Source organism: Xiphophorus couchianus, chromosome 11 (genome assembly GCF_001444195.1).
Source record: "Xiphophorus couchianus chromosome 11, X_couchianus-1.0, whole genome shotgun sequence".
Classification (NCBI taxonomy): domain Eukaryota; kingdom Metazoa; phylum Chordata; class Actinopteri; order Cyprinodontiformes; family Poeciliidae; genus Xiphophorus; species Xiphophorus couchianus.
Genome location: NC_040238.1, coordinates 18,068,805 through 18,082,924, shown reverse-complemented (window position 1 = coordinate 18,082,924; position 14,120 = coordinate 18,068,805). Strand labels below are relative to the sequence as shown.

Genomic DNA, 14,120 nt, shown 5'->3' with positions numbered 1-14,120 from the left:
GAAAGACATTTTTTGAGAGCATTATTAGGAAATGTTTATTTAATTGACATTTCAAAGGACAATTTTAATTTGCATGCAGATACAATGGCTACAAATAAAATCCAATTGTTTAAGTACAATCATTTTCAGTTACAAAATACAGCAGTGTTTTGCCTCATCATCAAAAAACAAATTTATTCACATCATGTTCTACTTCTTAGGACAAACCTTACAAGTGACAGAATTTTGTCTGTGACCTTGTGGGAATATGATGTTGGTCATTCTGGGTAAAACAGAATATGGTTCAATATTATGTTGTGTTTGTGTAAAAGTTATTTTTCTAGAATCTAAGTAGCACAGCTAATATAAAAGGTTTAACATCAGAGACAAATACTTTTAGAACATTAATACACATGCTTTGAGCATAAAAAAATCCTTTAGTATTTAGGTTCAAAGCTTTTACCCTATCATTGTGGTGATAGTTTAAAAACTGTCTCTATCCTGTGAGTTCTCCATCCTTTGTTTCTGTACGCTGTGCTGAACCCCATAACAAAAGTAGATGCTTAAACCTGTTGAAAAAAGTTATATCATCTGTGATCAAACTGACATTGTGAGAAGATTTTCACATTTTATGTGTCTTTTTCTGAACCTGTTACGTCATCTTGTCATACCTACTGCCATCCAGACTGCATAACGAATCCAGGTGTCTGATCCAAGCTGAACCATGAGATAGACATTGACGAAAGTGCTAAAAGTGGGAAGCCAAGGCACAAAAGGGACCTGTGGACAAAAAGAAAAAAGGTTTTCATACAAAGTTTGTAATACTAGTTAAGAACTGAAATACTACAATATCAAGACTTGATTTGTCAGTAACTGACAATACAAATCAGATATTGCATAAACATGCGTCATTAGTATACCATGAAAGCAGCTTTGGCTGAACTCTGTGGCTGTCTCCAGATGAGTAATACAGTAACGACGAGTATCAGGCCAAACACAGAAACGCAAAGTAAACTCCACCATTGAAGTGTCCGTAGGGAGTCCATACCCTTGGATATTAAGATGCTCAGGATTACGCAAATTACAACTGGGAAGAAGCAGTAATGGAAAATTAAGCAATCCTTCACAATAAACAGCGTCTGTGTAAAGTATGAAGTATACAGGACATAAACGAGAATTACCAGTAGCAATAGTTAAAATAGACACATTCCTTGATGTCCGTGGGGTTCCTTGGGAGGGAGGACAAAGCGTACCTCCTACTGTGAATGGTTCTGACTTGCCTAAACTTGAATCTTCACTGAGCTCAGCTTGGTACCTGTCCAAGTAAAGAGATGCAAGTAAGTTAGGGATGTTGCATAGATGTAGCTTTTTCATATAAACTTTAAAGGTTATTGAAAAAGATTCCTTGTGTATGTTTCAAAAGTCATTAGCTCTAAAGTGTAGTAAAGCAACCCATCATTTAATCGGTTTTTATAAATTATTCTGCACCTGCTGATAATCTTTTCATGCAGCATTTGCTGTAGTGGTAACTGAGCATCATGTTTCCTCTTTCTTTTGATGCAACTCACAAAAGTATTTCAGTACAGTTTACTGGTGCGTAGGGGGAAAAAAAGAACATTTGTTCTCTTGCTTCATAAAGTGAGCACTTAACTTTGAAATTTTTAAGATTGAAAAGACAAGTACTTCAGCTGTGCTCTGAGCATCTAACCACAATACCAACATTGATATCTGAGCACTGCTTTCACTTTCACAGAGACATTCACTGTGAAGAGACCAAGGTTTTGATGAATGAATATTTTGTAAACATTCGATTTTATACTTTCATTTTCTATCAGTAACAAACTTTCAGGTTGAAAAAAAAATATCTAGGCCTAAATCTGTCAGGGGCATAAGTCATTTTAGAGTGAAGTGGTTTGGTTTACAATAAAATCTATGACATCTAAAAGAGCAGAAAATCAAACACAGTCTCAAAAAGCATTGCATCTTAGAATCTAAAAAAATAAACAATAATAAAATGGACAGTGATTTTTACCTTAGTATAAGTACACAAATGGCAACAAGTGTGTAGGCAAAGAGTGTTCCAGTTGACATTATGTCAACCAGCATCCTCAGGTCAAACAATAACACCATGACAGCTGCAAAGACATGATTATGTTTACTGGATTTAACATCAGTTTAATTAAATCACACCTATAAATTATTTCATATATTTCAATATTTGAGCCAGGCAGTTCAAAAAGTGCTTTGACAATTTTTGAATCAATTTTCATTTCAGTAAAAAAAAAGACAAAATCAGCTTAGAGAAAAATAATGAGAAAAAATAATTTTAAAAAACAACAACATGAAAATGCCTTAAAATATTGATGCATTTACCTGCAACAATCCCAGAAACCAGCGTTGCAATGACAGGACTTTGTCTGGAGCTCATTTTACTGAGAGATCTGAAGAGAAGTCCATCTCTGGCCATGGCAAAGAGAACACGGGGCATCGGGAACATTGATCCCAGCAGACTAAATGAAAAACACAAATTTATCTCAGTGAACGTTATTTACCTTTGCTTAAATATCCAGCAGTATTCTTGCAATGTTCATATCCATAGCAATTTTGTCTACACAAGAAAACAAGAACAGTGAGATGTTCTGAAAATCTGGATGGAATTAATCATGCTCTTCTAAAATACAGAGTATTATTGAGTTTCTAACTTAAATCTTGTGATTTGTACCTTGTTGAAAGTGCGCAGAGGGATCCAATGGCCACTACATACTTTGCCGGGCCCCAACCAATATATGTGAAAGCCATGGGCAGTGGGCTGTTAACGCTGAGCAAATAGTATGGCATCATCAGAGTCAAGGCAGCGGACACACCAAAGTAAGCCAGGAAACAGATGAGGAGGGATGCCACTATGCCGAGTGGGATTGACTTCTGAGGATTCTGAACTTCCTCTCCTGGGGACATAGCCAAAGTAAATATTCTTTCTTCAGAAAGTCTCACGGATATAAAAACATGTTGTTGCTTCGAATAATGTAGGTTTGCAACTCTGGAACAAATAACCTTTTTAGTTACCTGTTGTTGCAATGCAGTCAAATCCAACAAATCCATAAAAGCAAGTGGCTGCTCCAGCTAATGTTCCCTCAAAGCCAAAGGGAAAAAACCCTCCAGTTCCACATTGGCTGGTTTCATTAAGGAATGTGTAATTTCTTTAAATAAAGGACATGTCATCATTCAGGAAGTTTGAACCACACAGAAGCAACTCAAATACAACTTTAAACCAAAAGATGCCCATACTCAAATGCTCTTTGGAGAGTGCCTTCATTAATGAACCAGTTATTGATGTCACCTTTGATGAAACCGGAAAGGATAATAAACAGCAACACCAGAATGTTTATGGCTGTAAATACCTTATTTACTATAGCGGACTCTTTTACTCCAAATGCAAGAATTCCTATTAAAAGTAAAATGAAAAAAAAAAATATCAGTTTGAACACATACACACTGGATGCTTTTTGTTGAATATGTCAGTGTATGGTAAATCATGAAATTTGCCTGATAAGAGCATTATGAGGCCAGCTGCAAAGAAATCTGGGTATGGAGCAAGTCCAGGTAAACGTATCATGGCCCCTTTGCCCAGAGAGTTGGCAATAACGTGTCCAATGAGATCATCAAAGGTCCCGCTCCATGCTCTTGCAACACTTGCTGTTCCTTTAGCGAAGACACAAGAAAAAAATGTTTAAAAGTGTAACAAAATTTTACCTAACATGGAGCAAACTCCACACAATATATAATGCCTTGAAAATAAACATTTGTACCCCTTTACTTTTCCCTTTTTACAGCACAAATTTCAGTGTATTTTTTTTGGATTTTTAACTCAAATAAGTCACAAACTGGGATGTAAAAAGAAAACAATTCACGGAAAAGTGTAGCATGCATTTGTATTCTAACCCCCTTACTTTGATCCAGTGCAACCAATTGCTTTATAAAATCTTATAATTTACAAAATGAGTTGGCCTGTGTGTAGGCTGTGCAACCACCAACCATCCTAACTCTGGATTCTGAACATAAATGCACATTCATATTTTCAGAGGTTTTGTCATGAAAATGTTTGTTATTTGCTACTTTGAGGCTATCTAGTTAAAGTTACAGATTTGGAGTTCCAAGTGTGTGAAAATGTTAATAAATATGAATATTGTTCAAAATGCTGAAAGAAATTATTTAATTTATCTTTATATTTTGCACCTAAGACAGTTTTGCAAGAAAAAACACTAACTAAAAATAGATGTTTTCATTATTATCTCACACTTGTGTTGCATACCAATGACATAAGAAAGGAGTAGGTTCCAGCCAGTAATAAAAGCCCATATCTCCCCCACAGTCACATAGCTGTAGAGATAGGCAGATCCTGTTTTAGGAACCCGAGCTCCAAATTCAGCATAACACAATCCTGCAAAGATGGAGGCTACAGCTGCTATTAGGAAGGAAATAATTATGCTGGGACCAGCTATGGTCCTGGCCACTTCTCCCGAGAGCACATAAACACCAGCCCCCAGGGTGCTGCCGACCCCCAGAGCCACCAGGTCGAGGGTGGTCAGGCAGCGCCGAAAGTTGGACACTTCGCCTTCAGGCTCCAAAGGTTTCCTACGGAAAATGCTCTGGAGGAACTGTAGCATCTTTGCGCCAGACATCTGTTAAACCAGATAGGTTGAGTTAATGGTGAAGGATATCTAAGGATATCTAAAACATTTATCTGAATTATTGTGTATCTACAGAAAAAAAACCAGATGCTTCAGTTGTTAGGAAATATAAGAAATAGAAACAAAATAGGTGATTTTACTCCATGTACGCTAACGTTTATTATCGTTTGTGAATGAGAGGTGTTTCCAGTAGGTGTTTTTGATATGGCTGACTTACACCATTGAAGGTACTTTACTTCTTTTGATATGGCTAACTGTGTAGGGATACACCCCAGCCTGCTTTAAAAAGTCATTCATAAGATGCACCTAAAACAACTCTGCTACTTATTAGCATGTTGTGAGATGGTACTCCCAGGTATTCAAGACAACACATGATATTAAAAAAAAAATTATGGCAGCAGATCATAAAGTTGGTATCTGTCAATTTGGTGGTAAAGTAAAGGACAATTTTACTATTCTTTGAAAAATCTCGACTGCAATATGTTATGTCTGTATCAAAATTTATACCTTCAGTAAATATCCCTTTGAATATTTAGAATATTTGTTCAATATTTGCAGTTGTGAGGTGGTGCTCAAAATATTGTTTGGTAATACATTTTCTTCTGGGCTGATTTACGAAAGTAAATACGTATTTTGTCTAATATTTAATTCAAACACCACCAGGACAACTCTACCTCATTATTAAAACAAATGTGTGTTTTACATAATCCCAGCTTAACAAGCATTCATATTCAGTTAAAAAAAAGTTATTTAAATTCATTACAATGTAAATACCTCTATTTATTTTTTGAGAAAGAGATCTTACCTTTTCAGCTGAATCTTGCAGAGTGTGATCCTTCACACTTTTGATCCTTCAAGTCAACACCATGTGTGAGGATAGATCCATCCCCTGTGAAGTCTCCACTGCCCAACATTTTTTACACACTACGCTACATTTCATACTTATGTGCCAATTTTGGGGGGAAAAAAGGACAAGATCTGAAGAATTTATCTGAGGGAACAACAGGCAATGAGACAGACTTCATAAAGTAGGAAGCAGTTTGGAGAAGGTTAGATGTACTGATTTCTGTTTAAATGACAGTAAAAATGTTTTTGTTTGTTTGTATTGCTCAAGTATTGTTTAGGTTCAAAATTGGTAATCTATGGTTGGTGTGAAAATTTGCAATTACAAATATACAGTTAACAGTGACCTCATCAAATGCAGTTGGTCTATATTACCTTTCAATAATTGCACATTAATAAAATGTTAGGTACTTTCCTGCTATAAAAAGAAGTTTATAATTAAATGTATTTTTTTGGATTCTTGTACTTGATGGATACTGAGCTGGTTTGGAACACAGATGAGTCAACATGTTGTAAAGAGAAATATTTTTCCCTGGGTATATCTGCTCAGCAACAAATTGAATATGAGTTCATCAGGGCAGAAAGACTTAGCCCACTGTTTGTGGAACATTGTGGTGCAATCCAGTGCTTCCATGGGTTCCCTTAATCATGCTGCGGGTTAAGTTACAATGAAAAGCAGGATTTCAAAATGAATCACTTGAAGTCAACTGGAAGGAAAAGTAATCATGGAAGAAAAAAAGTTGGTTTTTGAGACTGTCAATTAGATGTATTTCTTATTTCTAGCTTGCTTTATGTATTGGGACCTGTGGTAAATTTATACAAAAAGCCTAACAATAAATATTTTCTTTTTTAGTGCAGGGTTATGATCTTGCTCTGAAAATGTTAGTAACATTGACAATAATTTTGCAAAGAAAAATAATCATTAACAGCTAAAATAATTTTTTTAATCCACTGAACAAATGTAACAAAGTACTTGTACTTTAATGTGTTATAACCCTCCTGTTGTAAAAGATGGCTTTTAATACAGGAGGATACCAATACTGTATATTTGACTGCACCTGTACCTTAGCCCATACTTATTCTTTATCTGCTTGAAATCTGACTCAAAAATAATTGACAGTAGCAGTAACATAAAAATATGAGACAACTTTACATTGTGACCACTTTGGGAGGAATTAACCATGAGCAGACTTCATTAGCTGAAGGAAATGAACAATCCTTCTCTCTGTTAATGATTTATCCAACAGAAAGAGGTTTGGCCGGCAGCAGAGTCCTTTGAATTCATTCAGCATCCTGGATATTTCAGATAAAGTGCTTGAAGCTGGGTCAGAGTGGCAGGATGACTGTTTGAGGTTATCTGCTATAGAAGAACTCAGATGGTGAGTTTTCTTCTTATGATTCATCTTTAACTTTTTGTTTATATATTTGGAAATTGTTCGAAATTGCAAAGAAAATGTGGCTGGAAATATTTCAAGTTTTTTTTCTAGCTTAAATCAGAAAATAACACTTCTCTTGGGACTTGAAAGGCACTTATTTTAACTTCATATTAAGTATATTTATTCATTTTTCTTTGATGTGGAAGCACAAAAAATCTTTGGTTTTGTTTACATTTTTACATTAAACAAAAAGACAAGGTCCTTCACTAATTAAACTAGGAAGTTGTATTATATTTCAAGGAAACATTTTCCTTGGACACTACAAAAGCTCATACTGTTCCTTCCTCCAAAAAAAGTTTCAGGGGAGGTAGTGACTTCATTATCAGAGCTCTGCTCCAGCATTTTTCCAGCAGTATTAACTAGTTTTGGAGGAGCAGCCATGGACTTTCTCCATGGTAACTGCAGTTCACTGGCCACAGCTTTAAGGTCTACCTGAAGGAGGGTCGTTATGGTGTGACTCAGCTCTCAGCTGTGGAAATCCTGCGTCTGTTTGGCGTATTTCAAGTAGCATGCTGACCTTATAACTCAGGAGTGAAATGTTCAGTTTTGTGTCTGTGCACCTGAAGTTTATTATGCACAAAACTCTATTATATGCTAAATTCATCTTGTTGTCTGGAAAGGCAAAACATGTGTTCCCTTTTCTATTTCTCCCACAGGTAATTATTCTCATAATTACAAACATGGTTAAAAGAAATCAGAGCATCAAGGGGAGTGGAGGAAGAAGAGCATAATACCATCTTGATCTCGACAAGTCACAGAAAATACTCCAACCCAATTGAAGATGAGACTGTTTTTATATTATCTGTTAGTGTTGGGGTCCAATTATGTGATTTCAACATATGGGCCCCACCAAAGAGCACAGATGACCGGAGACATTTTGCTTGGAGGTCTTTTCCCCATGCACTTTGGTGTTGCATCTAAAGACCAAGACCTAGCAGCTCGACCCGAATCTACACAATGTGTTCGGTAAGATTTGTGATGTTTATGATTAACTTACCAAACCAGTTTTTAAAATATGGTAGCAAAAAATATGCAAGTAGAGACTTAATGAATATCTACTGGCATTTCAAATAAAACTGAAAGAAAAACTCATAGTGTCTTCACAGGACACAATATTTTTTAAAACGGCTGAATGACAAGAATTGAAAAGCATATTATATTCACTCTCCACATTTAGCTTCATGACACACTATACACGGGTTGCTTGAATGGTAAAATAGTGCTCATATGAACTCTATTGCAACAGTTTTAACAAAATATATACATTTTAATTTAAGTTATATACTGCAGCTTTAAGAGAATGTATATGCCTTTTATGTGTTTTGTTACACAATGTGCATCTTGACTGAAAAGAGATTTTATCTCAAGGGGCTTCCTGATAAAATTATGGTTAAATTAAAATATATATAAATCAAGTCTTTGATGCTACAAGGCCATTTATCATCACCCTTATCTTTAGCTCCCTACACATATTCTCAATATGGTATATAATATCCCATTTTTATATAATTCTTTTAGAAAAAAACATTTAGGTTAGTTGATTTGCCTTTACAACCTAAATGATTAAGTTATTATTATTCCTTTTAGTCACAAAATGATTTGTCTGAAGTAGACCATAGACAGTTTTTTATCTCACCAGCTTTCAAATGATATATCACTCCTCCAGAGCTAGTTATAAACATGGAACAGGATCAAAATAAAAAGTTCCAGTTGATGTAGACCCTTTTCCACCTATAAAGGTTCAGTGCAAAATGAAAACTGCAGAAGAATAAAATGACATATGGCATGGAGGGAAGTTGACCAGCAATTGTGCGAGTGTGCTGCATAAACATTTGCTTAAATTTTTTTCCAACACCGAATTTGTTGAACTCATCTTGTTTATTTTTACAGATTCAATTTCCGGGGTTTTCGCTGGCTGCAGGCAATGATTTTTGCCATTGAGGAGATCAACAACAGCAGCATTTTACTGCCTAACATCACCCTGGGCTACAGGATCTTTGACACATGCAACACCGTGTCGAAAGCCTTGGAGGCTACCCTCAGTTTTGTGGCTCAAAACAAGATTGACTCCCTGAATTTAGATGAGTTTTGCAACTGCACTGATCACATCCCATCGACCATTGCAGTTGTAGGGGCTGCTGGATCTGCGGTCTCCACAGCAGTTGCCAACCTCCTTGGTCTCTTCTACATCCCTCAGGTCAGTATCCAGTCAGTAGGTAAATTTATTGATCCAACTTATCTGTGAGGTTAAATTAAAAATCAAAGTAGAGTTGATGACAAAGGTATGCAGAATACTTGAATCACGGAAGCATGAATTACAGAACATGCTTTACAGATTTTTGTGGTTAAACAACATGAACCTGAAATATAAATCTTTCCTGTTTCAGATCAGTTATGCTTCTTCTAGTCGACTCCTGAGCAACAAGAATCAGTACAAGTCTTTCATGAGAACCATTCCAACAGATGAATACCAGGCCACAGCCATGGCAGACATCATAGAGTACTTCCAGTGGAACTGGGTGATTGCTGTTGCTTCGGATGATGACTACGGGCGCCCAGGAATAGAAAAGTTTGAAAAAGAAATGGAAGAGCGAGACATCTGCATTCATCTGAATGAACTTATTTCTCAGTACTTTGAGGATCATGAGATCCGAGCTCTGGCTGACAGAATTGAAAACTCCACAGCTAAAGTAATTGTTGTCTTTGCTGGTGGCCCAGACATTGAGCCTTTGATCAAAGAGATGGTCAGGAGAAACATCACAGATCGCACCTGGCTAGCTAGTGAAGCATGGGCAAGCTCCTCTCTCATCGCTAAACCAGAATATTTAGATGTTGTTGGAGGAACTATTGGTTTTGCTTTAAGAGCAGGACTTATACCCGGCTTTAGGGAGTTCTTACAGCAGGTGCAACCAAAGAAAGACAGCCATAATGAATTTGTCAGAGAGTTTTGGGAAGAAACCTTCAACTGTTACCTAGAAGACAGCCCAAGACTTCAAGAAAGTGAGAATGGCAGCACTAGTTTCAGACCCTTGTGTACTGGTGAGGAAGATATTACAAGTGTTGAGACCCCATACCTGGACTACACACACCTTCGTATTTCCTATAATGCATATGTAGCAGTTTATTCCATTGCACAGGCCCTGCAGGACATATTTACCTGCACACCTGGACGTGGACTTTTCGCAAACAATTCCTGTGCAGATATTAGGAAAATTGAAGCATGGCAGGTAACATGTTTTATAAATGATTAAGACAGTTTTATAAAACCAAGTTTATAAATGTGTAAATCATCTAAATATATTGGTATTTGTCATAGGTACTGAAACAGCTGAGACATTTGAACTACACCAACAGCATAGGTGAAAAGATGCAGTTCGATGAAAATGCAGACCTGGTAGCAAACTATACCATTATAACCTGGCAGAGATCCACTGAAGACGGCTCTGTGATGTTTAAGGAAGTTGGATACTATAATATTCATGCGAAGAGGGGGGGCAAACTGTCCATTGACAAGACAAAGATTCTTTGGAATGGATACTATTCAGAGGTCAGTCAAATCAAGATAAAGATATTCTTAAAATACACCAATGTTTTATGTTGAAGTCCACCAGGGTTGCCCATTGTCCTTGGTCCTGTTTGTGGTATTCTTGGAAATGATCTGAAGGTTTTGTCATGGAGATAAATATCTCTGATTTGGAAACCTCAGGGCCACCTTTGCTTTTGAAGATGATGTGGTTGGTTAGTTGGTGTTTGTCAGTAATCTGATCAGGATATCAAACTCTCTTTGGAATATTAGTTCTTAAGTTTCCCCAAGTCCTTATTATTTCCCAGAATGAGCTGGAGACAGTCACTGGGTAAGGAGATGTCTTTATTTCTCTCTTTGACCTATTACCAACAAAACTCCATCTCAGATAAACAGAAGACAATATATTGATGGACAAATGGTGAATATTTCTTGTCCCATTTGGTGTTTATTTCATTCATGAGGCACACTAACTTAAAATAAAAAGGGTACTAAAGTAATACAGACCCATAACTGTCTATAATAAGTGTATTAGAGAGCTAGCTTGAGGAAGTTAGCAATATTGTCAAGCAAATAGCGTTTATTTCATTTGTCACCAGATTTTAGTTTGGCACCATTAATTTATGAATTCTGCCAATGTATGATGGTTTTATTTGACAGTTTAAAAAAGTTAAAAACTATAACATCAAATGGACAATTAACTCCAACTGGGATTTTCAAGAGGAGATAGATTTTTTTTAACTCCTCTTAATCTGTCTCAGTATATGAGATAGATTACTATACTGTCATGATGACATAGTGACAGTTTTAACAAATATGCCAAAAACCTTTCTTTTTATTTATTTATTTTACAAAAATTACATATTGCCACTTTATTTACTCCAAAAGTAGTCACTGGGATACTGTTATTCTGTCCTTATGGAGTGTTTTTATAGATATGCAAAGCGTGCACTCAACACACAAGGTGCTAGCACATGCATGAAAGCCTCTGAAAATTTGCTTATGGTCCAAATTAGAGCTGTCAGGACATTTTTTTAAATCATTATTTTTAGATTCTGAAAAAAAGAAAAAAAATCTCCTCATGGTTACTGAATTCCAGTTAAAAAACTGTAGCATCAAAGAAATTGGGAGGCAGTAGTGTTTGACGGAGATCCTGATCATTGCTTATGCAATGCTAAGCTAAGTCTTCTACACTTCTCCTTAATAATACTAATTTGTATTTTGTGTTTTCCTTGGCAACATTTTTCCTTTATTGTCAGTCATTTCATTCTGGAAAGTGTTTCTCATAATCAAAGTTTATTTTTTAAGAAACAAACAAACAAAAAAAACAACTCCAGAATGGACCAGAGGTTCAAATGCAGCAGAATATCTACACTTTGCTAAATACTGATATTAGCTTGAACAGGAGAAAAGTCAGCACATCTCTATATGTGTGTCACTTTTTGTTCTCCTCTATCCTCATGAAGCATGCACCTACAGTAACTTCCTAATCAAATTTTAAAACATTTGCATTCATTTGTCTAACATCTTAACAATCACCTAGTCATTTTCAATGAGGAAATGCATCCACGTTTTTACTGCTATTTGTTGTATATGTGTTTTTATGTCGCTGTCCTTCTCATGTAACTTGTTTACTGTTTGCAGGTGCCGTTCTCTAACTGCAGTGAGGACTGTGAACCTGGCACAAGGAAAGGAATCATTGACAGCATGCCCACATGCTGCTTTGAATGCACTGAGTGTTCAGATGGAGAGTTTAGTAATCACAGAGGTAAAATGCTATGCTCCTCATGGTAGTCCCTGTAATTATTTTAGTTTCTAAAACAAATTGTGTTTTTGGCTTTACACAGATGCCAGCGTCTGCACCAAGTGTCCAAACAACTCTTGGTCCAATGGGAACCATACGTTCTGTTTCCTGAAAGAAATAGAGTTCCTCTCTTGGACAGAACCTTTTGGGATAGCTTTGGCCATATGTGCTGTGGTTGGTGTTGTCTTGACAGCCTTTGTGATGGGAGTTTTTATACGATTCCGCAATACCCCAATAGTAAAGGCCACCAATCGTGAACTGTCCTACGTCCTCCTGTTCTCACTAATCTGCTGCTTCTCCAGTTCTTTAATCTTCATCGGAGAACCACAAGATTGGACATGTCGCTTAAGGCAGCCTGCCTTTGGGATTAGCTTTGTTCTCTGCATCTCCTGTATCCTTGTGAAAACTAACAGAGTGCTTTTAGTATTTGAGGCAAAAATTCCTACAAGTCTCCATCGTAAATGGTGGGGATTGAATTTACAGTTTCTCCTGGTGTTCCTGTTCACATTTGTCCAAGTCACGATATGTGTGGTCTGGCTTTACAATGCCCCTCCTTCAAGCTACAGGAACTATGACATTGATGAGATCATTTTCATCACATGCAATGAAGGTTCAGTGATGGCTCTTGGGTTTCTCATTGGATATACATGCCTGTTAGCAGCCATTTGTTTCTTTTTTGCATTTAAATCCAGAAAGCTTCCAGAAAATTTCACAGAAGCCAAGTTCATCACCTTTAGCATGCTCATTTTCTTCATTGTTTGGATCTCTTTTATCCCTGCCTACTTCAGTACATATGGCAAGTTTGTGGCAGCTGTGGAGGCTATTGCTATCCTGGCATCCAGCTTTGGACAACTGGCTTGCATTTTTTTTAACAAGGTGTACATCATCCTCTTCAAACCATCCAGGAACACCATTGAAGAGGTACGATGTAGCACCGCTGCCCATGCTTTCAAAGTGGCCGCCAAAGCTACGCTAAAACACAGCACAGTTTTGAGGAAAAAATCAGGCAGCTTTGGTGGGTCATCTTCCTCAACTCCATCCTCATCCATCAGCCTCAAGACCAATGGCAATGATTGCGACACGACTTCAGGGAGGCACAAGCCGAGGGTGAGCTTTGGCAGTGGAACAGTTACTCTGTCGTTGAGCTTTGAGGAGTCAAGAAGGAGTTCTCTGATTTAGTTGAGAACGTATTGGCATGATCTGCATTACCTGACCCCCAACAATTTCAATAAACTAGACATTTAGCTTTTCACAGAAATGTTAACACTAATGGATTGTGCAAGTTACACATGAGAAGACCACTGATTTTTTTTCTTAGAAAACTAAAGTGCCCACCATGGTATGCACAAGAGTGTAAGGGTCAAAATGAGGCACCAAGATGGGAATGGAGATTGACAAAACTAATCCATAAAGTCAAAATAAGTACTAGTGTAAAACCTGGAGCTGTGAGTTGTACAAAGAACAAAAATGTATGATTCATGGTAGCAACTCAAAGATTCAATGTGGAACCACTTAACTTATTTTTTATGAATTGCTTGACTTCTTAAATTCAATTTAATCAGTCAGAACATGAGATGTATGTCAGATTTTATTTTTAAAAAACTATTTTTTATTTTAATTTTCTTTGTATGTTGACTGAAAAATTTACTTAATAATGTAAAAGTCAGTCCAACTTACACTTAAACTTTATAACATTAGTTTTCAGCTTAAATCTGCTTTAGAGTAAGATATTTTAAGAAACAATTGAATATTTTGTATAAATAAAGCCATTAAATCACATCATTATGTTTATTCTTTACGTGAGTGGGATATCTACAAGACATTTGTCTTTATTTCTTCATTGATTG

General features: G+C 36.6%; 2 protein-coding genes across 2 annotated transcripts; one reads left to right on the top strand and one right to left on the bottom strand.

The window, feature by feature from the left end:
• Positions 1-147: 147 nt before the first annotated feature.
• On the bottom strand, positions 148-5,729 carry LOC114153490 (cationic amino acid transporter 2). The gene is made up of 12 exons (XM_028032075.1): positions 5,473-5,729; positions 4,289-4,658; positions 3,523-3,678; positions 3,265-3,421; positions 3,043-3,176; positions 2,702-2,924; positions 2,353-2,489; positions 2,012-2,114; positions 1,161-1,294; positions 900-1,066; positions 651-759; positions 148-548 (listed from the first exon to the last, which is right to left on the bottom strand). Exons 2-12 carry the CDS (start codon positions 4,656-4,658, stop codon positions 463-465), a joined length of 1,776 nt encoding a protein of 591 aa, XP_027887876.1. The 5' UTR covers positions 5,473-5,729; the 3' UTR covers positions 148-462.
• Positions 5,730-7,645: 1,916 nt separating this feature from the next.
• casr (calcium-sensing receptor) lies at positions 7,646-13,852 on the top strand. Its single transcript, XM_028031974.1, has 6 exons — positions 7,646-7,912; positions 8,837-9,143; positions 9,334-10,173; positions 10,263-10,493; positions 12,114-12,237; positions 12,317-13,852. Exons 1-6 carry the CDS (start codon positions 7,728-7,730, stop codon positions 13,450-13,452), a joined length of 2,823 nt encoding a protein of 940 aa, XP_027887775.1. The 5' UTR covers positions 7,646-7,727; the 3' UTR covers positions 13,453-13,852.
• Positions 13,853-14,120: the final 268 nt, after the last annotated feature.

Bases quoted from the DNA above. Each gene is read 5' to 3' on its own strand.
- LOC114153490 (XM_028032075.1), bottom strand. From the start codon at position 4,658: ATGTCTGGCGCAAAGATGCTACAGTTCCTCCAGAGCATTTTCCGTAGG. The intron at 3,422-3,522 runs GCAAATTTCATG...TACTTTTAATAG, and splicing joins CCTCATAATGCTCTTATCAG to GAATTCTTGCATTTGGAGTA. The intron at 760-899 runs GTATACTAATGA...TTTTGTCCACAG, and splicing joins CAGCCAAAGCTGCTTTCATG to GTCCCTTTTGTGCCTTGGCT.
- casr (XM_028031974.1), top strand. From the start codon at position 7,728: ATGAGACTGTTTTTATATTATCTGTTAGTGTTGGGGTCCAATTATGTG. The intron at 9,144-9,333 runs GTCAGTATCCAG...TTCCTGTTTCAG, and splicing joins GTCTCTTCTACATCCCTCAG to ATCAGTTATGCTTCTTCTAG. The intron at 10,174-10,262 runs GTAACATGTTTT...TATTTGTCATAG, and splicing joins GGAAAATTGAAGCATGGCAG to GTACTGAAACAGCTGAGACA.